Genomic DNA, 27090 nt, shown 5'->3' with positions numbered 1-27090 from the left:
CCCAACCAGATGCTTGGTTTACCTGCAAGTAACATCTGAGTTCAAGGGGAATTGCTCTAAGAGCAAATGGAGTTGCAAACTTTGTGACCAAGATGAGATTTGAACCGATGACTTCCATGCTTATAGCTTGCCAATTTCATTGGAGCAGATCTTAATTTGAGCTATGCTTATGGTTTAGTACTTCAAATACAAACATTACACTTCCTGTGGTTTAGTACTTCAAATACAAACATTACACTTCCTATATATAGTATAAAGCTGGTATAGCACAGTGGGGAGGAGAGCCTGACTGGAAGTCCAGTCTGAGTTCAAATCCCCACTCGTGTCTCCTGGGCATCAAGGGCCAGCTAAAGATCACCCGCACAGGGAGTGCCTCAGGGGTTACATGCCCTGCCACCTGTGCGCAAGCTGCATAATCCCAAGGAGCCCAGTTGCCCCCCAGCTGACAGTTGTGGACAAGGAAGGGGCTGGCTTGTGTAGCTGTGGCAAGCTGAGCAGGCCCTAGCCAGCCAGGGAGGCCTAGCCTGAGAGGGAGGCAATGGGAAACCCCCTCTGAATACCGCTTACCACGAAAACCCTATTCGTAGGGTCGCCATAAGTCGGGATCGACTTGAAGGCAGTCCATTTCCATTTTCAAATATAGTATAAACTTCAGTATATTGATACCAAGATATTAAAAGCTTTACACCATTGTTGTTTCTTATACTTTTTGAACTGATGACCCATCCTATAAAGGTAGCTCAGGAAAAAAATGCCTATGCAGAACATGCACATACTACACCTTTTAGATGCTAAGCATGAAGACTAGCAAGTGGTTTTTGTCTTACATGCATGATTATACAAGAAATGTAGCCAGTGCAGTGCATTCAGAAGAAAGTGTTGAGTTGACCCAGGTTCAAATCTCCATTCAGCCATAAAGCTGAGTAGCCTCAGGTCACTCATCTTGCAGCCTGACTTATTTCACATGACAGCTGCAAGGATAAAACAAGGAACAGCCCATGCATACCACACCTGAGCTTCATGGAGGAGGGCTGGAATATAGGTTTAAGTACAAAAAATGAATTAGACAAAAAAGATGCACATTTCAGACCATGATCTTTATTGTTTTAATAGAGCAAAGTCTGGTAATCTTAAGCAGTCTTTAAAAATATGAGAGTTGTTAAAAACTGAAGCCACAGTGAATTTAGAAACATGACTGTTTATGTCTTCTAAATCCACAGTACAGCAAGTTTTGCATTTTAAGGCTTACATTTTAGTATATTAAGTGAATCGTTCCAACATGCTGCATTGTTTTACCAACCCCCTCAAAACATAAAATAAAGAGAGACCAATCCAGGAGTTCAGGAGTATTGCTCAGCAGTTTAAAATACAGCGTAACTAGAAGTACCAAACATACAATTTTCATAAAAGCATTCTTTACTACAGACATTACTTGAGACTCTCACATTCAAATGGAACAGTGAATGTAGAATAGATGGTACCTCTATAGCTGTTTTACGTAAGTCAAACTCAACAAAAATAGCTCCAAGTTGCTGAGAAGTCTCACAGTAACAAAGAACAAAAACCCACAGAACAAACTTCTGATTCCCAGCCAAGTTGGAGCTCCTAGGGTACTAGAATCCAGCAATTCAGAAGGGGAAGCTCTTAACATATTAGTAATGAAAGGTATCCACTTTGGTGTCGGCTGCTGAATTTAATTGGCATTGACAGCTGTTTCAAGAAACCCTGTATAACGTTATGGTGGAGCTGCAGCAGAAATACTGATCTATCTAAAGAAAAATATATATTAACGTTTCAATTCTTCATCCATACATACGAATCACAAAGAATCAAGATCAAAGCAAAGCTACACAAATACATACAACCCCCCACATGAATCAGGCTATATGTGTATTCCTAAGCATGTAGCGTTATTCTAATCCCGAACTCAGTCCACAAATACACCTTTGGAGACCTTAATTATCAGTAATAACTAGTGGGGCATTAAATATGCCTTTATCTTCTCTTCCCCCTAACCGTCTGTTTAAACGTCAACTAAGTGGTTGATGGCTGTCTCATGGGCAGGGGAGGAGGGCACTACCTGGAATGATTTAGAGATTATTCTCAGACAGCCCCACCTGTACTGTTTACAGGTGGGAGGATACCGCAGCATTCCTCCATTTTTCATCTACTCCCAACATGTAACCTGGGAGCCTGTACACATATATATTAACCACCAGATCCATTCAATCAATTTTTTTTTAAAACGGATGAAATCTACACATATTCCATGTTAGAGATACTCATCACACAGTATAATTTGAGCATGTGGCGGGTACTAGTTGAGGCTCACTCCTATCTCTGCCCTCAAACAAAACTAGACATGGAGGGAGGGAGAGAGAGATGTGAGAACCACCAGTAGAAATTTGTGCATTCAGGACAAAATAGGGCATGGAAACTATTTAATAATTGAGTTTCCTCTGGATTTGTTGCATTAACTTAGTTTGTATTCATGCCTTTTATTTTCCAGATAAAGATGTAATGATATTGATCCCAGTAGTACGCTGATCAAGAGTTAATTTTGTAATGTTTGAAAATATACATCATTAAGAAACCCATGTAGAAATGTGGCAATTGTTGTTAAAGGGAAAGTTCAAACAGCTTTCTTACAGTAGAAGAACGAAAAGGCTGCTTCATTTCTAAAAAAGAAAATTAGACTATGATTTCTTGCATTTGTATACAACATAACAATTCTTTCTTACAACTTAGTCAAAAGTAGTCTTTGGCATCTGTAAACTTCTTTTCTCTTTTCATATTAAATACAGGAAACATTAAACTGCCTATAAAAATACAGTATAAGATAAGCTCATTTCCCTGAAGTAAAATTTCATAATTTTAAACTGTAAACTTTTTACATTCAAAATACAAAGCAAATGTTCTGAGGTTTTGGCAGTCCAGCATTTTGTGTACAGAAGAATTCATTATTTTGAAAAGTTCACATAATAGACAGTCTTGCTAAGTTGAAGACATTTACTTGTCTCTACCAGGAGGAAAAAAAAGGCTTCCGGCTATGGAAAGTCTGTGTAAATGCATTGCTCAGGTGAACAATTCGTCCTTGACTTCCACCATGACTTCTCTCCACAATCACACGCGGCATCTGAACAAGCTGAAGAGGACTTCTTTCATCCTTCAATGCCTGAGTTAGATTAAGTATCTGTAGAGATAAATATATAGGTATTAAACTGCCAATAAAAATACAGCTGAGGACAAGCTCCTCATTCCACTAAAGTAAAATTTCAGAAAATTCAAGTAAAATTTGATGCCCTGGCCTGAGGTCACCAGCTGAATGGCAGGATATAGATGGTCAAAATAAAGAAATTAGCATGTTTGGGAGGGCCTGCTAGAACAAGTTTAGGGGAGACAGACTGTTGGCAATTAGGGGATGGCTGCTCCCACCTGCCTTGTCCCACCCTCCAGCCTTTATAAGAGAGCTGTAACTGTGAAGTAGCTTTCTGGTCTTTTGAGTTGAGGTATACAGTCAGGATGGGGGTTTCCTAGGCACTAAAGTTATCAGCAATGGGGCTTCTTTGGAATGTGAAGGTACTGGATATTGTTAATTGATCCACTGCTAAACTTTATGCTCACTTAATTTTCCAATATATCTGAAGTGAAAATTGCTGATAAAATTTTTACAATGTGTAATCGTTATTTTATTTAGACTTATTTTCTATGACTCACTCTGAACACAAATTTGTGGAAAACACAGTATATAAATACTAAACGGGCAATATGGAAGCAGGCTTCCACATACAGATCCCCTTCCCCATTAACCCACAGGGGGTCAAGCAGCCCTTCATACAGTCATCTGGTCTGAGTATGTGGCAATCCTTGCTAGATCAACTGCAAGACAGCACAGTCACAAAACTATTTGGGGACCCATGAAGGTTGTTGTAAAAGTCTCACCTATTCGTTTCCAGGCTGTTTAAGAATGTGAAGTTATTGGTTATGTGGCCCATCAGTTAATAGTATCTGCAAAGTATTAACTAGACTCAATGTAACTTACAGCACAATCCCATGTACATCTACTCAGAAGAAAGTACCATCAAGTGCAGGGATGTTTGTATAAGATTAAATAATTGCTTTCTGCCCACATATATTGCAGAAATATATTTTAAAAGGTGCTGCTATACTAGAAAGCATCCTTACCTGTCCCCTCATCACAGACATCTGATTTTCAAATGTAGCCTTGTCAAAACCTTTGTCAGTCTTAATTGAGAGAACAAGTTAATTTCAGAATGTTTCTTAACTCAAATGAAATCTACATGTAATCACAGATCTATAATTGTATATAGCAAAGCAACTAAAATAATAATAAAAAAGTTTTGTCGGAGATCCAAATTTGTTTTAATCAATTTACATTTTGTTTTAACAGATATAGCCAACTTAGAATATTTTAATTTCTTGCCATGTATGGGACGCTACTTTAACTATTTCTGCCTAATTGATTTTTTTGAGTTACCTTAAACAATTCGTAAAGATCTTCACAAAGGTCCTGTACAAAGTTCATGTCAGAAATACGAGGAAGAATCAAATCTATTGTTTCTTGAGAAAAGGGGACCTTTGCTTGCGGAAGCCAAGCCCAATGGAATGGATCTAGTAGGAGACAGGAAGGAAAAAGGGCAATCAAGGGGAGGATTTCCCAAATTAGCATAGATAATAGATGCATTGCTCTATTCACTGATTGCAGGAAATGCAACCTGATATACAAAATTTTGCTGATAAACTTTCGCTAAAAATTAACTCTGCAGTTAACACTTTCTAGCATGCCAATTGACAGGCTGAAAGATAGCATATTTTGTAACTGAAGTATTTTTTATATATAGTTATGTGACAGAAGAGCAAATCTGCCAGTTCAGTGCTTAAAATGCACATATAAACTTACATAGAAAGTACAATAAATACCATGCAGCCAGCAATTAGTTAACAGATAACAGCATTCTCTTTTTCAAAAACTTAAATAATTAATAAAATTTTCCTGTGATGATGACAGCTCAGAAGAGAGGGGGCATGGCACATCTCTTCTGATTGGGATTTCCAAAAGGGTGGGTGCATTAAATGCTTTACCCGTGCCAATTTCACTACAAGATACAGGATGCAGAGTCTGGTGTCCCTAACAGATTTTAGCACTCAGGGAAGTTCAACTACCTCTTATATTTTGCACCATCCCTGAGCAAACATAAAATTACTATGAAGTAAAACCAGACAAAATTTCATTCTTTATCAAGAGAAAAATCACACATATGAAGAGTGGTCGCACATATGAATAGTAGTTACATTTATTCAACTTTTGATTAATTTTTTTTTAAAAAAACTCACATGCTCTCCACTCATCAGGATGTTTGAAAGGAAAAGCTAGACCATTATCAATTGCTGCAATTTTAATAATAGGTTCTTTTTCATTAATCCACTGGGTATCCTGCAAGAAAAACTACTTATTTATTTTAGTTTTTAAATTATTTGTATTCTAAATATTTATAGAAACAGGATCACACAATACACAAGGATATTTACAATTAGAGATGTGAAGGCCGAAGAAAAAAAGGAAAGAAATCTGTTTTTCCTCTGGAAAGGAAAAGAAAAAAACTTTTTCTGGGTCTTTACATCTCTATGTTATACAGGTGACCAACACAACTCCAATAACATCAAATATATTAATTACTGGCTATAATGTATTTATTATCACAACATAATCTCAATCCAGCTGTATCCAAAATTCCCTCCAAGGGGGAATTCCCCCCAATACTTATCAAAATGGCTGAGGGCTTCGAAGATCCTAATATCCTCCTCTATTCCTCTGCAAATAAAATGTCAGCTTCAAATCTCTGACAATGCACTAGCATTTATTCTCCCTTATTTTGACTGATAGCTTTTCTTTCCATTTCCAATATTATGCAATGAAGAACTCTGCTGCAATCAATAAATGGAGCCAATCTGTAAATATTTTTCCCACTAGATAGAGCTTAACTCTTGCCTTATTGCAAGACCAATTCAGAGTTTTTATTAATTAGAGAGGGGCTGTTGACTTCTGTCCTCTTGACCTAACCTAATGGGATAATACAGCTGTATCAACTATTTGTTCTACCCTATGAATCAAACCTGGAGTAATCCACACAATACTGATCCTTTTGACCATGCCATGTGGATAGCACAGAAAGTATAATCTGTCTGTGGTATTAAAATATATCCAAGAGTCTATAACAATAATGTTTTCTTATTTTAGTTTATGGTTTAGGAAACATATCAGTATAACATACCAACATGCCTTTAATTTCTCCCTCAACTGTCATATAGCACAGAGCTTGGAAGTAATTAGTTACAAGTAACAAATTACTTGTAATTCATTACTTTTTTGAGGAACAAGTGGGTAATTCCTTTACATTTTGATTGTAATAAAACGAAGAGTAATATTACTTTTGAGGAGTAACTGTAATGTCTCCAGCATTACTTTGGGGCATTACTGGGGGGGGGGGAGCAGGGGAATTCTTCTGCTCCTCTGATTTGTGGATGAAAATCACATGCCTCAAAGTGGGCTTCTGTGCAGCATCGCTCTTCCCTCATGCTCTGTGGGTGGGTAGGGGGCAACGAGGGAGGAGGTGGAGAAAATGGGGTGGAGTGGAGAAAACAACTGTTTTAACAAATGGATGGTGGTGGTAAAGAATGGAGTGGAGGGAAAAAGGAGCCGGAGGGCAAGAACATGGATAAAGGAGAAGGAGGCAGCAGCAGAATGGAGATAAAGTAACTGTGGAGGTGACAGATAGCAACGTGTGCATGTGTGTGAATACTGTGTTTGCACTTGGCACACAAAGTGGCCTCCACCACCCTCTCTGGCTCCTGTGCTGCATTTGCAGTATTTTAACTTTTTTGCATCTCAGGGGAAAATGTTTGTTTGGGTGAGTGTCCCTTAGTTGGTGGCAGGGCAGGATCTGGGAGGTGGTTAAGTGAGAGAGATTATGCTGGCTGGCTGCAGAGGGAGGGTTTGCACTTGGTTTGATGTGCAAAGATCTGAGTAGTGGCCTCTGCCTCCCTCCCCACCTCCCTTACCAGCAGAGAGACTACCATTGCTATCTTATGGATAAAAAGAATTATTCTACTACCTCTGCATGTGTGTGTTGATTTTTAATGTTTTAAGCTTCTTAGGTGTGCAGCAGCCAAGGCCAGCACCTTGTAGGCACTTTTTTTAAAGTAACTGAAATGTAATTGTAGTGATTACTTTTGAGAAAAAGCAAAGTAATCAGTTACTTTCAGAGTAATTGTAATGGTAATTACTACTTTTTGGGGCCATGTAATTGTAACTGTATTTTATTACTTTTTAAGAGTAATCTTCCAGGCTCTGATCTAGCAGTAGCGATTCTATCAGGCTACATAGAGAGAAACAGGGTTTCAGGGCTCAGCTGAGAGATCACCAAATGTTAGCTCCTCCTCTTTTACAATTCTTTCCATTCCATCTGGTTGTTACAAGAACTAGTCCCTAAGTTTGTTTACTTTTCCTCCTCCCTCCCATTCACTTTTCCTTTTCTGTCATGGCATTTGGACTGCAAGCCTGAAGGCAGCGACTGTCTAATTACTGATATTTATAAGGCACTCAGGCAGCCTTTTTCAGATGAAGTTCGAAGTTAAAAGTTCAAATGCTTTAAATATATAAAAATATATAATTTATACATGAATGGATTCATTACTCTATTCATATTCAGCAATTTGATTAAGGTTTTTTTACAAATCCTCACAACATTTATTTTGGGGCATGAATTGTTCCCATCTTTTCCTGAGGGTCTAGTTACAATTAGTAGTATGTATTTCTCTTCTGGATCTACACTTTGCATTTCTACAGACAAGTCTTGATATTTTAAATATATTAGTCTCACAGGCAGAAAAACAATTTAAACATCAGGTGAGAATGGCCTGTATCAAGGTTTTGGGCAACCATGTATTTGTATTTCATTGCTGTTGAAAGATATATCCAGTCACCACAGCTAGGTATTTTAGAATACATTGATGTGATATTAAAAACAGTGTCTGCTTTTCAATGTTGTAAAGTCACATAAGATTGTTTGACTTTATTCTTTTGCAAATGGTTTGTATCAGTGGAATAGGTTGCCTTCCTATTACCTCCCCTCCACTGGTTCAGGTTACATGTTACAAGTGTTGATGCTTTACTCGCAACACTAAGGTCTACTTTATTGTATGGATATGTGCTCTGAAAACACTGTGGGTTGTATCCAACACTGCACATACAGAGTTCTGCTCATGCACTGAGACTTCCCCATCTTCTCCTCTCCCCATGTGCCCTCTTAATCTGCTCCGGATTAAAAATCTGGAGCAAATTTTGAGGGTGCATGGGGAGCTGCAGAGGAGGAAGGTTCTGTTGCACAAGCAGAAGTCTGCTGCGTCTGCTGCTGCTGCCGAGTTGGATACAAGCCTGTTTCAAAACGGCAACATAAAGCAAATCTTCAACATAATACCAAGTGGGCAAAACATGGCCGTATGCATGTTAATATATAGCTTTACTATAATAGCATAAGAATATCAAATTGGTTATTTTTCAAGTTCAAATATTATACCCATCCACCTAATTGTTATATTCCATAAGGAAATGGTATGAGAAAATCCCATGCCAAAGGCCAGTATCAGATTTCTAGATATGTGAGCACCAGCCTCCACCAACTATTTAATTTATCCTAGAGAATTCACATTATGTAAGCATAACACCCTTTGTCTTACCTTATCAGAAATATCAGTCCCATCACTCTGCTTTTCATATCTGACTAGCCAATTGTCATTGCCTCTGTCTTCAAAGTGATGGCAGGGGGGAAAGCACAAGTAATGAAATCAGATGTCTGTTAGAATAAGTGCTATCTTTGAAATGAAGAATTCCAAAGTATTTTATCATAAGTATCTTTTACACAGAACTGGGCAAGTTATATAAAGAGAAACTGCACCTGAATTACAAGCCCAAGATTTTTCATGAAGCAGCATTAGTTTGAACATCCATGCCTCATGATATTATTCATATTCTGAGTTGCATTATGTGTTATTTGTCTCGTTACCCACTCAGCCCCACTTAACTTCTCCGTGCTGAAGCAGAAGTTCACAGAAATATTTGTGTTTCCATATTACTTTTCTAATACATAAGATTTCACCTCTTTTCAATAAAGCATTTAAGGATGCTACAGCAGAATAGAGCTGGATGTGGACCAAGATTCTATCAATATTAATACTGGTAGAGTTAAAGAATTTGTTTTACAAAATACTGTGCCAATGGTATCTAACTCCACACACATTAAGACACATATGTCCAACAGTGCAAAGTACTTGCTGCAGCTGCAACACTTCTTGTGCATTTCTAATACATACATTTTGGCACTGTCGAAAAATCCATTTTGAAATTTGTAATTTCATTACGGAAAAAACGGTACTATATGACACTAAAAGGCTACTATTAGGTTATTTGTGGGAAAAGTACTGAAGGATCTGGAAGTAACTTTAGATTCACCCTCTGCTTTGAAAGCATGTATTGCAAAAGCTTCAAAAAAATCAGCACAATTAATTTCAGAATGATTCAGGAAAATCTGAGATACTGTACTAATGACTAAATAAATGTTCTATAGAACAGCAAGCAATGAACAAACAGATTCTTAGAATGATGGTCTTTGTTTATTTTATTTTGGAAATAATATATATAAACAAACATTTGAGGAAGGGCTTCCACCCATGATCAGAACAACTGGTGGGGCTGTTTGGGGACATTAAGAGTGCACGGTGCAGCAAACGGGAAGTAACAGGAACTGGGATCCCACACCAGATCAGTCCTCCTCAACAGCTGCAGTAATCTTTTAAAAGTGTCATTCCCCTTTGTTCCAACAGGAACCACTTCTCCCTGACTATGTAAATTAGAGATCAAAAGAGGACCTTAACAAAACTGTCCACAACTGCAGGGAGTTGGAGTCTTAAGCTGAGAACTTAGCTCCAAGTCCTCCACAGGAATAATGCTGTAAATAATATTCCATTCCATTCAGTTCATGTATAAATGGTTTATGTGTAAAGGAGCTGCTGTTTATAGTCTCAGGAAAGGAGGCAGATGCAAGTATCAGTCTCACCCAGTACTGTCATTTGACTAATAGTGGCTCTGAGAAATCCTTTTCAAAGTACCAATATGGGAGAACCTTCCTCCCAAGAATGGACCTTCACAGCAACTGCCAACTTTCTCTAGCCCAGGAACCTCAGGCTCCAGGGCCAAATGCAGCCACACCCCTTACCAGCCCCGCTTCGCACCACCCATGAGAGTTTTTGCCTGCCTGAAATAGGTTCTTGAATTCTGATAGTGGGTAGTATTCAGTGCTTAGCCTACTCACTAGACATACTAACATTAGTCAGGTCTATTAACTTAGGTTTATTAATTTCAGTGGGTACACTCCAAGTAGGACTTAGCTGAATACAACCCAATGCTTCTTGCTTGCCTGGTTGAAGAACAGAGATGGATACGCGAGTGTGAGGAAACTAGGCTATTGAATAAAGGCAAAATTCGTATTTGCTGCTCTGCCCATGCCTACCACTGGCATGTGGCAGCTTTTGATACAGTAGACCTTGGTATCCTCCTGAACTGGCTGTGTGGGATAGGTGCTGTTCAGTATCTATATGAAGCCATTGGGTGCGGTCATTAGGAGTTTGGGGACCAAGTGTCATGAGCAAGCTGCTGACATGCAGCTCTTCTCCATGATGTGAGTCAGGAGAGGCTGTGCATGATCTGGACCATCATCTGGGTGCAGTGGGGAACTGGGTGATGGCCAATACGCTGAGTTTGAATCCTGGGAAGACAGAGGCACTATGGATTGGTGGTTCCCATGTCTGGGGGGGGGGGGTCAGCTGCTTGTTCTGGATGGGGTCACACTCACTCTGAAACAACTGCTTAGGAGTTTGGGGGTGCTCCCGAATCCGTCTTTGTCCCTGGAGGCTGATATAAAACCCCTGTAGCCACTGAAAACATTTTTGGCAACTGAAAAATGATGCAAAACATTGTGGCTAGACTGTTGATGGGGAAAGACTACTGCCAGACCTTAACTCTGATCCTCAAAAGCTTGCATTAGCCCATGTCGCTGGGACTAGTTCAAGGTTCTTGTACTAATTTACAAGGCCCTTAACTTTGGTTGAGGATGCCTCAGGGACTGCCTGATCCCTTGTATCCCTGCCTGGTCACTAAGGTCTTTGGGAGATGCGTTGTTAGTAGTCCCCCATGGCTCAGATGCATTCCTTATATCCACAAAAGCCGTACACTCAGTATTGTGGGCCCAATTTTATGGAACTCCCAGTTGAGGTCAGAGAAGGCTGCTCCCTGAATTTCTGGTGTATAGTAAAGACGTTTTTATTCCAGCCAGCTTTTTAACTGAATTCTTTTATTTATTATTTATTTATTTTATTCAGCTTATATCCCGCCCGACTAGCAAACAGCTAGCTTTAACTCATTCTTATTTTCACAGTATTGAGTTTCTTGAGTATACTGCTTAGAGACTACTATAGTTAAGCACTATACAAATTGTTGAAATAAATAAAAATGTGGGCCCTGGAAGGTTGCCCAGAAGGTAATGTGGCCCTCGAGGTGAAACAGGTTCCCACCCCTGTTCAAGCACAATATGTATTACTTCATACATAGTCAAAGCTCTCAAACAGGGGTGGGGACCCTCTGGCCCATGGGACTAATTAGGTCTGGCCTGGGTCCCAGTTAGTCTGTGAGGCCATTCTCCACAAACTACAGACACCTGCCCCACACCTGGCATCTTATGTGACATCATGTGTGGGGCACATATGGACATGGCTACAAAGAAACAAGCAGGAGTTTAAAGATCAGTGCTGACGGGGAGCCCCATCTGAATTAGCTGCATTAGGGAACTCCTTATTGTTTTGAAGTCAAACTCCTTATTGTTTTGAAGTCAAACTGATTTCTCCAAACAGAGCATGTTTCCATCTGCAGAGGAAACAGTTTGGATTCAAAGTGCTTCATGGAGGAAAAATTTTGAATCCAAACAGCTTCCTCCAAAAGGGCTTCAAAGGGATTCCCAGTACTACTCAGTGGTGATAGCAAGCCCCTTTGCAGGAGTACTCTAATGCCAATCAGCTGATTGGTTATGAAAGCACGTCTTCAAAGGAGGCTGCTCTAACTACCAATTAGCTGACAGGCAGTTCCAGCAACCTCCTTTGAAACTTGACAGATATCAATCACTGGACATCAGTACTGGCCCATGGGATGCAGTGGAATAAAAGATTCAACCTGCTGATTGTATTCATTTCCCCACCCTTGCTCTCAAAAAATATTTAGTATAGATTTCTCAAGCCCACCCAGTATTTGTAACAGGTATGCACAAGTAAGAGAAACTATTAAATACCAGTATTTCTGATGACATAATCAAGCACTACCAATCTTTCAAACTGCGATTGAAATTGTTTCCTTGTATTCTCAGGCAAAGGGTCCGTTTCAAATTTCCTGAGCCAATTGTCAGCTTCTTTGTAGCCTTCAACAAACAGCTGAAAGGAGCCAACCTGCAATTTAAAATAAGGAAAGAAACATTGTTTTAAAAAGCACCTAATATACCACTTGGTGTTTTGCACTGAATTTACATGTAATCAACTTAAAAAAAAAAAAGCCTTGGGCTTCAAGAACAAAAGTAGCACACAACAGCAGCCTTGCTGGATCTAACCAAAAGCCTGTCTACTAATCCAGCATTCTGTTCTGGCTATGGGAAGCTCCTAAGCAGAATACGAGTGCAACAGCATACTCCCACTTGTGACCCCTAGCCACTGATGTTCCATGGCATACTGCCTCTGATATCGGAGGCAAAACAGCCATCATGACCAGAAGGTACTGATAGCCTGATCCTCCAATGGCCTGGATTTGGAGTTGACTTGGAGCTGACTTGGAGCTGAAATTGATTAAAGCTGAAATGAAACAGCTTTAAATTAAGTTAAATTTAAGTTAAAATAGCTAAAAACTTAACTTGGGAAAAGAAAACTGAAATCTTTCCAGGATAAATATAGCAGTTGTGGAACTACTTAAGTTAGTGTATTCCTTGTTGTGGAGCCATTAAGACTCTGAATTTGCATTGCCTGATTGTAAAGATCTGTAAGAATTATACAGGTTTTAATAATTTTTCTTAATGTGCATTATTTATTTTGATTATGCTAATCATGGAGGGGGTAATGAGCTATGCAGTACACTGAATTATCATAGCCACTGAAAACATTTTTCAGTAACTTTGCTGGATTCTGAAATTTCAGCCGGCAATGCAGACACAAGATCATAGCCAAGCCTACTGTTATGCTAGTGCAGCAGACTTTCACTTGTGTAACTGAACTTTCCCCTCCTCTCTCCTGCAGCCTTCTCCCACACACCCTCAAAATCTGCTCCAAGGGGTTGGAGGGTGACCGGAGAAAAGGAGGGGAAGTCCCATCACTTGTGTTGAACTCTGCATGCACAACTCTGTGTGCACCACTTTGAATACAATCAACACTTTCTAGCACAGCTTCCCAGCCATGGGGGCTAGAATCTTTTAAAAAATTAAATGTGACAGAATTTGAAGAAGTAGAGTTTCTGCACTTCTGAATTGTGACAGGCATACAGGGCTGCCCGTATTTTCCTATAGTGTGGATATCTTCCCAATGTCATTCAGAGGACTCTTGAGCAACAAAGATTATAAGAAAGTCATGAAAAATCTGAAGATTATAGAGTCAGTAAGATGTAAATAACAATAAAGAGATAGCGATGGCAGACAAAAAAGGAGGACAAAGGAGGTCAGAGAAAAGACATACAAACCCCTTAAAATATCCTTTCTGAAGAAAAGTGCAACCATGGGCTTGAGTATACTCAATGAGATATCCCACTTTCCTTTGGAAAGCAGATTCCTTTTCAAATGTCTTATCACAAGGAGATTTTGTGAGACCATGTCAATTCCAAAAGAATTTATCATGTGGCATGAGGAGTTACTTTCCAGAAACCAAAGCCCAAAGTCCCCTTGAAACTAATTTCATGGTTCTTTGAACCCTGGCCAACAGGAAGGGAACAGATTACTATTCTGTCCAATTTTGAAGAACACAAACTGTTCTAGTTCTAGGGCTCCTATGTACCTGGGGGCGGGGGGAAAGGATCCCTAGACACACTAGCAGAATGAAATGTTTTAATATCTTTTCAAATGGCTTACCTTAGGAGGTAGTCCTATTCGATGAAATTTTTTGCCAACTTTTGGCACTTTTTCTAAAGCATATTTTTTGCCTCTTGATTTTGCATGATCTATTGCACTGTAGTTGAAGGTCTCACTAACAATCCAGACAACCTTAAAAAACATAACCCAAAATAGGATTTAGTTTTTAACTTTTTAACTGTAGCTACATCTTAAAAGAACATTTATACCTATATCTTTATACAGTATAGAGCATATTCCTATTTTTTAAAAAATGTGATAGAACATAAAGTCACAGATCAGGAATAGAAAATTCCATCTTTCTCTGCGGCATCCAGGGCTAGTTGCACAGCCTATTGGGGCTATTTTGAAAATACTTTTTAAACAGCTCTAACCACAATTGTAAGTGGTTGCCCACCACATGCAGAACAGTTAAATGGCTATCAATATTTCAGACCTACTCTCTGAACTCCCTTGCTGTCAGAAGTTTGTGAAATTAAAATATTGATCACTTTATCCTTTTAAGAGTTGCTTTCTTGCTGTTATGTACCTTCAAATTGATTATGACTTATGGAGACCCTATGAATCAGTGACCTCCAAGAGCATCTGTCACGAACCACCCTGTTCAGATCTTGTAACTTCAGGTCTTTGGCTTCCTTTATAGAATCAATCTATCTCTTGTTTGGCCTTCCCCTTTTTCTACTCCCTTCTGTTTTTCCCAGCATTATTGTCTTTTCTAATGAATCATGTCTTCTCATTATGTGTCCAAAGTATGATAACCTCACTTTCATCATTTTAGCTTCTAGTGATAGTTCTAGTTTAATCTGTTCTAACACCCAATTATTTGTCTTTTTCGCAGTCCATGGTATCTGCAAAGCTCTCCTCCAACACCACATTTCAAATGAGTTGATTTTTCTCCTATCTGCTTTTTTCACTGTCCAACTTTCACATCCTTGGATAGAAATCGGGAATACCATGGTCTGAATGATCCTGACTTTAGCGTGCAGTGATACATCTTTGCATTTGAGTACCTTTTCTAGTTCTCTCATAGCTGCCCTCCCCACACCTAGCCTTCTTCTGATTTCTTGACTGTTGTCTCCATTTTGGTTAATGACTGTGCCAAGGTATTGATAATCCTTGATAAATTCAATGTCCTTGTTGTCAACTTTAAAGTTACATAAATCTTCTGTTGTCATTACTTTAGTCTTCTTGATGTTCAGCTGTAGTCCTGCTTTTGTGCTCTCCTCTTTAACTTTCATCAACATTCATTTCAAATCATTACTGGTTTCTACTAGTAGTATGGTATCGTCTGCATATCTTAAATTATTGATATTTCTCCCTCCAATTTTCACACCTCCTTATCTTGGTCTAATACCGCTTTCCGTATGATATGTTCTGCATATAAACAAATAGGGTGATAAAATGCACCGGTCTCACACCCTTTCCGATTGAGAACCAATTGGTTTCTTGATATTCTGTTCTTACAATGGCCTCTTGTCTAGAGCATAGGTTGCGCATCAGGACAATCAGATGCTGTGATACCCCCATCTCTTTTCAAGCATTCCATAGGTCAGTACACACATATAACATCAATCGTGGCACAACTGCACTGGCTACCGATTAGATTCAAAGTGCTGGTTTTGATCTATAAAGTCTTATGCGGCTCAGGACCTCAATATCTCAAGGACCCCTCTCCCCAAATGAACTGACCTGGACCCTGCATTTGTCATCTGAGACCCTTCTTCATGTGCCCCCTCCACAGGAGACTTGGAGGGTGGCAACACAAGAATGGCCCTTTTCAGTTGTGCCCCCCCGGCTGTGGAATGCTCTCCCCAGGGAGACATGCCTGGCATGTTCTCTATCCATCTTTAGGTGCCAGGCAAAGACCTTCCTTTTCACTCAGGCCTTTGGTAGGCTGTCTTAGTCCTTTTTGGGGTGTGTGTTAAATTTCATATATTGTATGTTTTTAAAATGTATTGTAGGTTGCCTGGAGACCACTAGGTTTGAGATGACTAACAAATTAATAAAATAAAATAATACTTGACCTCAGGTGGGTAGCTAGCGCCACCTAGTGGTTGAAGGCAGAAGAGTGTTGAGTTTTGCATGGACTTACTGCTCTGTATAGCTCCATACTCCAGTTATCTTCTGCCTTCACCAAGAATGGTTGATCTCTTTCTCTGCTCTGTGGTTCAGGCTTGTATAGTTCATTTTTTCTGGGTCTTTCTACTGTGTGTTTGTTCTCTACTGTTTTCCCTTACAGTTCCCCTTTTGGTTTTCTTAAAAGAAAGGGGGGTTTAAGTTTTTTCCTCCTCTCTCGGAGACCTCACTGCAGCACTAAGTTGCCTGCAAAAGGGGCGCCCCCCACCCTACCTTGGGACAAGCTCTTTCCTCGCTGCTTGCTACTAGCACCCCCCCCCCGCTGGCCTTGCTATCTCAGTTGCTCCTGATCAGACCTCAACGGAAAACGCCTGAGCTGCCTCTTCATTTTCCCCGCGTGAGCAGCAGCATCTCCTAGAGTGTCCTGCCTAGGAGGATAGTACTCCCCTACCGCCCCCACCAGCATTCCCTCACCCGTGGAAGGCCACAGTGGGATGCACCAGCTGTGTGGGAAGAGCTGTCTGCCTTACCCCCCAGAACAACAGTGGGGGGGCATAACCGCTATTGTGGCCCTCAGCCCCTGTAAGACTCGCAGCGTGGTTGCTCCCATGGGGAAAGCAACACGCAAATTAGAAAATCCAGCAAAGAAGCCTAAACCACTCCCGCCTCCACTCAGACTGGACGTTGCACCGCTGCCATTACCTAGGCAGGCCTTAGGGCCTTCATGTACTATGGAGACTCAGGTGGAGGCAGCCATGGCCCGCCCCTCTACCAACAGGCAGGAGGTGGCTAAGGCGTGTGTTTTGGCGGGCACAAGCCACAACTGGCAAGGGCCGGATAACTCAAGGGAGCTGCAGGGAAGGACTCTCACAGTGCCACCTGCAGGACGCAGAGGGACCAAGAATCCTTATCTGAGGAAGGCATCCAACTTCATCCTGCCTTGGATTCAATTTTCTCTGCAAGATCTCCTCCTGAGGATTTTACAGGCTTCCTCAAAACATCTGCGTCTCACCAAGCCCTGCAAGAGCTGAGGGGGAGCACCCCAATCCCCCCTTCTCTCCAAGAATACCAGCTACGGGGGGGTGCACCACCCACATTGTTCTCATACTCAGCCTCTTCAGTTGCAGCTGTCAGTGCACATGCTGCAACAATTAAAGGAACAGCTGAGGGATTCTCTGTTAACGGACCTAGCCAGAGACCTGTCTACATCGGCACCTACTTCACGACAGCTCCCACAGGCCACATCAGCCTCAGCACCCAGTCAGCCAACTTCGAGAGCGCAAGTGGCACAAGGTTTTTCTACAGCCCACTCTTCTTCAAATATGTGTCCTCCACCAGGCCATACATCACCTGGCCCATATGCCACCTCACAGGGTAGACATCCTCAACTTCTGGATAATGCAGCTGTTGACCCAGACAACGAGCTAATTGTCCTCGATGAGGAAGAATGGATTGGGGACTCGGAGTAGATTGCAACCAACAGGTTTTTCCAGGAGGCTCATTTCCTTCCACTCCTGTGCAAGGCAATGGAAGCTCTCAGCCTAAGTCGCCCAGAAGATCCTCCAGCCCCCTCAACATCTAGAATTTCAGCTGTGTGTCCACTGAAACCAAGTCGAGGGTACTGAAACTTCCATCTCTAGTACCTAAAGTGATTAAGTCCAAATCTGATGTCCCAATGCATTCAAGAAGTCCGTTCCTACCGCTAACAAATACTAATAGGTTGGAACAGCACATCATGGACCAACTTCAGGTCCCACTGATAGATGCTCCCATCGTCAATTTACTGAATCTGTCCTTGAACCCGAAGGACTCGGATGCCCACCTCAAGGATGTGTCTGAACACAAACTGGATCTAGGTCTCAGGAGGATCCATGAGGCTAGTGCGCTTTCCATCTGGGCATCCTGTTGGATGGTCTAAAAATTTCAAGAGCAGTGACCTTTATGGCAGATGAATCCATGGATGCCTTGCAGTTGTCAGCAAGGTCATTAGCAGTGGTTGTTTTTACTCGAAGGACCCTGTGGTTATGCCATTGGGAAGCTGATAATAGGTGCACCTAGCTACCCATCTAAGATCATCTTTTGACATGCACAGAGAAAAGCGTTTCACGGTAAGACCAAATGTCTTATTTGATTGTGCAGCTATTTAATTTTATTACTGTTTTGTTACTACTACACTCTGAGGACACACTGAGCTATTAGGCAAGAGATTCTAATAACAGCATATATGAATATAGTGGGTGAAAATTTTGCCCCAGCCTACCCTGTGAAAAGTTACAAGCCACGTAGGCAGCAGAGTCAGAAGAATCCAACAGAAAAAGTTAAATTAACCTGAAAGCTATCACAGAAGTGTTATGAACAATAATAAACACAATAAACTTGAAATAGGAGCCCATGGTTTGTATTATGTTTTTGTGACGTTACAGATAGTTTAATGCATGGTGTAACATCTTATTTCTGCTGGGCCACCTGCTACTGCAAAGCACTCTTACCTTTGTTTTAGGTACCACTCCTAATCCCAATTTACTGTCCACAAGATAGGCACCAGTTTCAGAGAGGTATCCCTGATTAGGAACAAGACAGCCTCTGCCAAAACAGCACGGGCAACAGATTTTATGAAAATACTTGGTCCATTTTGGATTTAGATGACCATAAGGCTCTTCAGATTTTGGTTTAAACACTCCAATGGTTTTCTAAGAGGAATAAAACATACAAAAGAATACATTGTTATTACTTATTAAAATGTTTTCATTCCGAAAGTTGTCAAAAAAACATATGGGCACCTGCTCCTGAACTTTTAACACCAAAAAACCTGTGACAGGATGTTTCACAGCCTTGGCTGAAGTTCCCAGCCACTACATAATGCTGCTAGGGCAAAACCTATTACAACTCACCTTGTGGAACAGAAACTGTGTGACTGAGCATTGTTTGATGTGACTAGATTAGACAAAGCAGGAACCAGGCTATTTTACTGGGTTTTGTTAAAGTGCCTAGCAGCTCCTACAAGATCTCTCTTTAAAGCTGATCAAATACAGTAGAGGAATAAAATACACTTTATATAAAGCAAAGTAGAAAACAAAGCATGGGCATTTTGCTTCGCTACAGTGTAAAAAGGTTTTAGGTAAATTCAACATTCATGACAAGCTGAAATATATACAGAAATGATTCACAAATGTAAAGCCCTTCAAAAAAAATAATAATATATAATAATATATATTATCCAAACAGTGAGCACAGTAATACATGTTTCACTTAGGGAACATTTAAGATGGGAAAAAAAATTAGGTTCAGTACCTTTAACTCTGGAGTTGTTGCAGTAACTTGACTATAACTATTCTCAAGTGGCTGGCTGAAGACAATGGCTTAGAAAATATAATGCTCCAGAAATGCAGCCTAGTGTATCCATATAAATACAAAATAAAAAACCCGAAAGACTAAAGTAATACAAGTAATTGTTTCCTGTTTTATTTGGGATCTCCATTGATCTATGTTGGGATGAAAAGAACAAAATGCATCTGTATTCAACTGAACACTATCTTTGGGTAGTAGGAAACATTGCAAGTGGCAATTCTATCAGATTTACCTTTCCAGCAACTTGAAGTACGTTTTGCATATCTTTTGCTTTACAATCTAATTTCAACATGAGTGTGATATTATTTCAAGTTATTTACACACATGGGCACTGAACAAAATGAATTCACTTGGAACATTTGTATTTTCTATGCATTTTTTGTGCTACTTGATTACTGCAGAAATATAGCATCTGTGAAGTGATTCACAAAAAAAAGACAGTCACAGTTCTTAAAGGTTTATTAGAGTTGGTTTAAGCCACTTTCTATTAATCTGAGCCCCATCTGAATTTGACACACTACATAAGGCTACTCTCACTCCAATCTGCAACATGAGGATAACAGGATCATATCGGGTGATTCTAATTCATTCTCTCTTTTCAGTTACTCATCTTCCAATCTGGGAATAATAGAAGCAGAAACATCACAGGGTTGATATAAGGTACTCCATTTTAGCTGCAGGATTCCACCACCACCCCAGCCAATTTTTCTAACTGCAAGACTGAATAGTCACTGAACCGAGAATAAGGGCAATTTTATCAATACTTATTTTGACATAAATATGAGCTTTGCTGTTTTAAATACTGAAAGACCAAAGTAATGATCAAGCATACAGTAAAAAGCATGGATAATGACTATAATATGCAAAAGTAAGTCTCAAAAGTAATGTATTTACAGCTTGCATCAAAATATATTATTCGGCTAAAAGCCTTTTAGAAGGAAGACTTCTGCTAAAATATAAAATACATGCTTTGGTGTAAGTTTAGGAGGGTGCATGTGACTGCTTAAAAAACCACCTAGAAAGACAGATGATATTAATCAAGTTTGCACCAAATCTTGACCCTTTTGTGTTGTCTGACAAGTGTACAATTGGACTTATTATCTTTGGCTTTATTATCAAAGGCTTGTTCATCAACACATTCACCAGTTTCATATCCTGCAAGCAATGACCTCCCTTAGGGAAGAAACTGGCAATCCCACCCCATATATACGGTCTGTCTAGTAAACGTTGCAAGACGTCACCCTAAGAGTTGGAAACGACTCTCACTACAAGTGCGGGGACACCTTTACCTTGTTACATCTGTTCAGCAGCTTGCTGCTTGAAGTTGAATACCAGAGTGCCTACCCACAATGTTAACTGCGGTATACTATTAAGCACTAGTTTTAGTTGTTTTTCAACTCTGTTTTCATTTTTTAAATGTTTTAATTATAGTATTATTTTTATTTTGGTTTTTAAATTGTATTGTAAACCACTTGGATTTATTTTATGAACGGTGGCATACTAATTTTTTAAATAAATAAATCTACTTGTAAGATAACCTGACATTTCAAACAGCAAGCTAATGAGCCTACTCATAAGTAGATATGTACGTACATGCTTCAGTTTGCATTTATGGAGTCCTAATCAAGGATACCTATCAAATGAGGTAATGACTACACCCTGGCCTTCCCGATGTATTCTGGAACACGCTGTGGAAATATAACCACTGCAGATCTATTTTTTAGATATTGCATATGAATACAAAAGTTGAGAAAAAGCCAAAGGAGTACTTATTACCACACGTAATAATGAGAAGGTCACGGAAGTGGTTTAAAATGGTATGCTATAATAAAACGTATTATTTTGAAGCCATCTTACTTGAATTCTTCAAGCTCAACTTCTATGGAGAAGTTGAAAAGACCATGACAAGTAATACTTTATGTCACTAAGTCCACATTTTTCAGGCTCTTTCATGAGGATGCCATCCTGGATAAGATCTTCCTGAAGTCTAGTCCATATGTACCTTGTTCCCTTTTGTCTACTTAAGATCTTATGCTGTAGCTCCACCAGAGCTTGGAAAAGTTACTTTTTTGAACTACAACTCCCATCAGCCCAATCCAGTGGCCATGCTGCTCCACAGTCTCCAAGTGGTGTTTGATCCTTTACTATTGCTGTAGCATGATTATGCAAAAAAAATAATTTTTTTTCTTACAGTTGTGCATTTCCTCTGCAGAAACTGTAATGTGAAATTAACAAAACAAGCCTCAACATAGCAATGCACGCTGAGCTTTGACAATGACAAGACCTTCAGCAAGGTTATTACACTATTTTTAACAATCAGGCATACACATTTCTGGAAAACAGTGCACTCACTTTCTTAGAATCTTTGACAAAGTAGCTCCCACTGGATCCCTGTGAGATTCTTTCTGGAAAGACTCCACATTCTATGGCTTGTTCTGCTTGCTGCATGACTTCAGCAAATTCAGGATCATCCAAAAAGTAGTTCATTTCTGCAATACTTCCAACATTTCCTGTATGTGCTAAATAAGGCACTTTAAATTAGGTCTGTCAGCTGGCAAAATAATTTTAATTGATTAAACACTTTAAATTATTGTTGTCTATCACTTACAGCACAATCCATGTCTACATAAAAGTAATTCCTATTGAATTCAGTAGGGCATACCTTCAGGTAAATGTATATAGGATTGCAGCCTTTAAGCCCCTACATTTGCTAAGAACTATACAGAGATTAAAAGGTAAAGCAATCCCTGCCTGCAGGCTCACAATCTATGATACAAGAGGAGAAAGGAAAGAGAAAATCAAACAAATTAAGATATCAAGTCAGGAATCAAAAGTTCATCTCTATTAACAACGGTTAGCTGTGATAGCAGATAGATTCCAATGTATAGAAACAATTATGTCCCTGTTTGCCAAACACAAGGGACAAACAACAGAAAATGACTATTGGTTTTGTGCACTGTTTTGTCAGAGACAAGAGACATCTGGCCAGCTGTATCATTACATGGACTTGTGGTTTAAGCCGGAAATGCAGTTTTGAATTGAGGATTTCCTGGTCCCCAAATTCACATCTCACCTCTACAATAAGCTCATTGAGCAACCATATTTCACAATTATTCATTTGTCTCTCCCCTTCATCTCCAATATATAAATATCACTAACCTAATTTACAGAGCTGTTTTAAGGATTGCCCAAGCCTAGTCTACACATGCAAAAGACTGATATGGTGGAATGGACTATATCACTTTAGGATTCAGGTAAAGGAATGGGCTTTGGATTTATTTATGATAGAGTTTAAGATTGTGAACATGGCTTTATCCTCATAACAATCCTGTGAGGTGGGTTAGACAGAGAGAATGACTGGTCCAAAGTGATCCAGTGAGCTTCCTGGTTGAGGAAGGATTGGAAGCTGGGTCTCCCCAGTTCTAGTCCAACACTAGCGCTACACCACATTGGTAGTAAATGATACCTCACATAAAAAACCAAACAGGGAGAAAGGTGCCCACCCAGCCCACTCTACTGGCTTTCTACTCGCAAGCGTTTACATAGATAATCATTCAAAAACATGATTCTCCCACCTTCACTCAGAAGTGACCAGCAACTGCATCTCATTCTGTTGCATGTGTAGATTGCGTTTGTGACAGCACGAATTAGAACACTAAAAAGTACTGTATGGATGCTAAAAACTATGAGGTGGTGGGATTAAACAGGACAACAATCCTCATTATACCTCCCTAAAGTCTTTATTAAAATGTGGATTACACACAAATGTGACCAACAGAAGTAGAAACAAGCAGAAGTATCCCCTTCCCCAGATTAACCTGAAACTATGTCCTGCTTTCTCCACGGAGGAAGTTTACATTTGCAGCTGAACGAGGCAGTACAGCGGGCTGTACTATTTCAACTGCAAGGAAAGCGGGGGGATAGTCTTGTGTTTTTGTTTTTGTGGGAGGGTCGGTCCATGTAGAAAATCTAACGCATCGAGGAGGAAGCGTCCAGCCCAGCCTGCGCCAGTTTTGTATTTGGAGAGAGGATTTGAAAAAGGAAAAAGAGACGCACGGAGAGATGCTCCGATGGCCCGCCCACCCCGCTGCCTGAAGTAGTCCCGTACATTCGACGACTGCACGGGCTTGTCACTTCATGGGTAAACTCCCCTCACCGTGGAAACAACTAACCGAAGCGAACCCGAGCGCGAGCGTCAGGCTCTCACCTGCGGCGCTGCGGCCCTCCAGCTTCCTACCGCTCCGGCTCGAGATCGCCAGGCCCAGGAGTGGCTCGGACTCCTCCTCGTCGTCATCGTCGTCGCCTTCATGAATGTCCAAGTCCGGTCCCGTTGCCGCCACCGAGCACCAGCCGAGATTGACCCTGACGGCGCCGCCTGGAGTCCCCTTCGCGGCCCTCCCTGACACCGCCACGGGCGGCGGCTCAGCCTCCAGCTGTAGTAGCTCCTCGTCAGCCTCCTCTTCAGGGCCAAGAGCGGGCTCAGCCCCCGACTCAGCCATGGGGGAACCGAGGGGGGGGGAAGTTCCTGCGAGTCTTCTGCGCGCGCGCGCTCCTCACGCGCCGGCGCCGACCCCCATAAGCGCCCAGTTGAGAAAGCTCAACTACCGGGCAACATTAAGGATGGAGCGCAAATTGTTTACCGCGCTTGCGCGCAGCCGAGAAAGGGGTGGAGCAGGCGGAAGCGCTTACCTGAGTTAAAGGGCCAGCTATTGCTGCAGGTTGAGGAAGCCCCTGCTGCTTCCACGTAACCTGCTTCAGGATTGGAGCGGCGCGAACTTTTTTGTGTTCCGCGCAAAGGAGAACGATTGTATATGCCGTATCTTTCAGTTTTAGCTTTGTCATTAAAGACTGAAAGACAAGGCGTGTGCGTGTAAAAAATATTCTATATATACATCTTATACCAGCCAAATTTCTTTTCAAATATAGCAATAGGAAAGTATCCAGGACCAGAGCAAATGTCTTAACTATACTTGGGAAAATATCAGTGTTGGCCCTGCTTCCTCTTATGGTGAATCCTTGCTAAAAGGTAAAGGTGGTCCTGCACTTGTAGTGCGAGTCGTTTCCGACTCTTAGGGTGACGTCTTGGACGTTTACTAGGCAGACCATATATATGGGGTGGGATTGCCAGTTCCTTCCCCAGCCGTTCTTTACCCCCCAGCATATTCCGGGTACTCGTTTTACCCACCACGGATGAATGGAAGGCTGAGTGGACCTTGCCCCCTTTTATCGGAGATTCGACTTCCTCCTTCCGTTGGAATACGAACTTCGGCCGTGAGCAGAGCTTCGGCTGCATTACCGCTGCTTACCACTCTGCGCTACGCTTTCATAGTGGACCCTTCCAGATGTCATATTTAATGTGCATTTGTAGTGGATTTTTCTCCTACAGTGCTTGTCCAGGAAATGACACAGAGACAGTCTGAAGCTGTTTATTATACCTACAATTGTAAGGAGTCCCTGCTAGCGTGTGCTATGGTGGGAGGCTGCCTTCTTCTCCACATCAAGGGTCTTTTAAAGGTTTATACAAGGTGCAGTCATGTGTCCCAAGGTACCCAAAAAGGGGCTTTACCTGTTTCCCACTTCCACCTGGCTCCGTGATTCATCAGGTAGTTTTCCATTATTGGGAAGTAAGAACGCACATACTCATCTTTTGTCTGCCCTGTCCTGTCGTAACATCCATTCCCTTCCACTTTATCTACATACTAATACCAACGACCCTCAGAGGTGGAATTTTCCACTTCACATTCATGATGATTCTTGAATGCATTTATTTATTGTACATAAATGATGATCTTGACCCCTGACCATCTTAAAGCTAGCTGTAGAGGGTTGACTGGGTGGGTCCAGAGAGTGATTAATGCTTCACTGGAGGAGGGGGAAGCACCATCTGCCTTGAAGGAGGCAATGGTGTGCCCCCTCCTAAAGACAACCTTCCAGGACCAAGAAATGTTAAACAACTCTTGCCCAGTGTTGAATAACTCCTTTTGGGCCGAGATGCCTGACAGCATGGTAGTCCAGCTTCAGTTGTGCTTGGAGGAAACAGATTACTTAGATCTATTCTAGTCTGGCTTTAGGCTAGGCCATGGCACTGAAACCACTTTGGTTGCCCTGACTGATGACTTGTTAAGAGAGACATGGGGGAAGTGCAGCCCTGTTCATTCTGTTTGATTTCTCTGTGGCTTTTGCTAGCGTTAACCACAGTATCCTTCTGGGGTGTCTCAGAGAAGTGGGCATTGGGGGCACTGTACTTCAGTGGTTCCACTCCTACCTCCAGAGTCGTTTCCAGAAAGTAGTTAAGGGAGGCCACTGTTCAGCACCACAGGAGCTATCCTGTGGTGTTCCACAGGATTCCATCTTGGCCTCCATACTATGTAACATCTAAAGCTGCTGGGAGCTGTCATCAGGAGATTTGGAGTGAAGTGTCATCAGTATGCAGATGACACCCAGCTTTGACTCTCTGTTCCATCTGAACTGGGAGACGATTGAGGTGTTAGACCGGTGCTTGGAGGTGGTGATGGGCTAGATGTGGGCAAATAAAATGAAACTGGATCCTGGAAAGACAGAGGTATTATGTGGGCTGAGTTATTAAAACTGAGAGGTGCAGAGATGGCCTGTTCTGGATGGAGTTGCAGTCCCCTGGAAGGAGCAAGTCTGTAGCTGGAGGTACTCCTAGATTCAACATTGTCACTGGAGGCTCAGGTGGCCTCAGTGGTTAGGAATGCCTTTTTCCAGCTCTGTCTTTGTTCACCAGCTGTGCTACTTTTGGACATAAATTACTTGGCCACTGGCTGTGGTCTGAAGGCACATAAGGCCAGCTCCCTGCTCAAGCTTAAGCAGGGTCAGGTCTGGTCAGTGCCTGGATGGGAGACCGCCTGGAAACCATATGTAAGCTGCCTTGGGTTTCAAGAAAAGAAAGACAGGGTATAAATGTAATAAATAAATAATACTCCATGTTCAGGTAACTTCCAGACTGGATTATTGCAATGTGCTTCACATAAGGTTGCCCTGGAAGACAACTTGGAAACTTCAAGTGGTCCAAAATGCAGTGGCCAGATTACTAGATGTCATATAATTCCTATTTTAAAACAGCTGCATTGGTTGCCAGTTTATTTCCAAGCCCAATTAAAGGTGCTCACATTTTTTTCAGAGGGGGTTTACCATTGCCTCCCTCTGAGGCTAGTCCTCCCCAAATGGCTAGGGCCTGCTCAGCTTGCCACAGCTGCACAAGCCAGCCCCTTCCTTGTCTGCAACTCCCAGCTGGGGGGCAACTGGGCTGCTTGGGACTCTGCAGCTTGCCCATGGCTGCATGGGTGGGCAGGGCACGTAACCCCCTAAGCCACTCACTGTGGGGGTGATCTTTAGCTGGCCCTTAACACCCAGGAGACACGAGCGGGGATTTGAACTCACAGACTCTGGACTCCCAGCCAGGCTCTTCTCTCCACTGTGC

The 27090-nt window shown here is 41.3% G+C and overlaps 1 protein-coding gene across 2 annotated transcripts; it reads right to left on the bottom strand.

Annotated features, from left to right (window-relative positions):
* Positions 1 to 1078: 1078 nt before the first annotated feature.
* Positions 1079 to 24317, bottom strand: PI4K2B (phosphatidylinositol 4-kinase type 2 beta). Of its 2 annotated transcripts, none has more exons than XM_061584406.1 (10): positions 23854 to 24317; positions 21999 to 22156; positions 18788 to 18988; positions 14223 to 14354; positions 12414 to 12567; positions 8758 to 8825; positions 5356 to 5455; positions 4499 to 4632; positions 4186 to 4245; positions 1079 to 3193 (listed from the first exon to the last, which is right to left on the bottom strand). In XM_061584406.1, exons 1-10 carry the CDS (start codon positions 24143 to 24145, stop codon positions 3020 to 3022), a joined length of 1473 nt encoding a protein of 490 aa, XP_061440390.1. In that variant the 5' UTR covers positions 24146 to 24317; the 3' UTR covers positions 1079 to 3019. The 2 variants fall into 2 exon arrangements, with proteins under 2 accessions (XP_061440390.1, XP_061440389.1); XM_061584405.1 differs by having other exon boundaries at positions 21999 to 22165; positions 23854 to 24315.
* Between the last annotated feature and the right edge of the window lie 2773 nt (positions 24318 to 27090).

This window comes from Rhineura floridana, chromosome 9, assembly GCF_030035675.1.
Source record: "Rhineura floridana isolate rRhiFlo1 chromosome 9, rRhiFlo1.hap2, whole genome shotgun sequence".
Taxonomy (NCBI): Eukaryota; Metazoa; Chordata; class Lepidosauria; order Squamata; family Rhineuridae; genus Rhineura; species Rhineura floridana.
The sequence above is the reverse complement of the archived record's forward strand: the minus strand, read 5'-3'. Positions and strand labels throughout refer to the sequence as shown.

Bases quoted from the DNA above. Each gene is read 5' to 3' on its own strand.
- PI4K2B (XM_061584405.1), bottom strand. From the start codon at position 24,145: ATGGCTGAGTCGGGGGCTGAGCCCGCTCTTGGCCCTGAAGAGGAGGCT. The intron at 18,989-21,998 runs GTGAGTGCACTG...TATTCCTCTTAG, and splicing joins TTGTCAAAGATTCTAAGAAA to AAAACCATTGGAGTGTTTAA. The intron at 14,355-18,787 runs GTAAGAGTGCTT...ATGTTTTTTAAG, and splicing joins GAGTGGTACCTAAAACAAAG to GTTGTCTGGATTGTTAGTGA.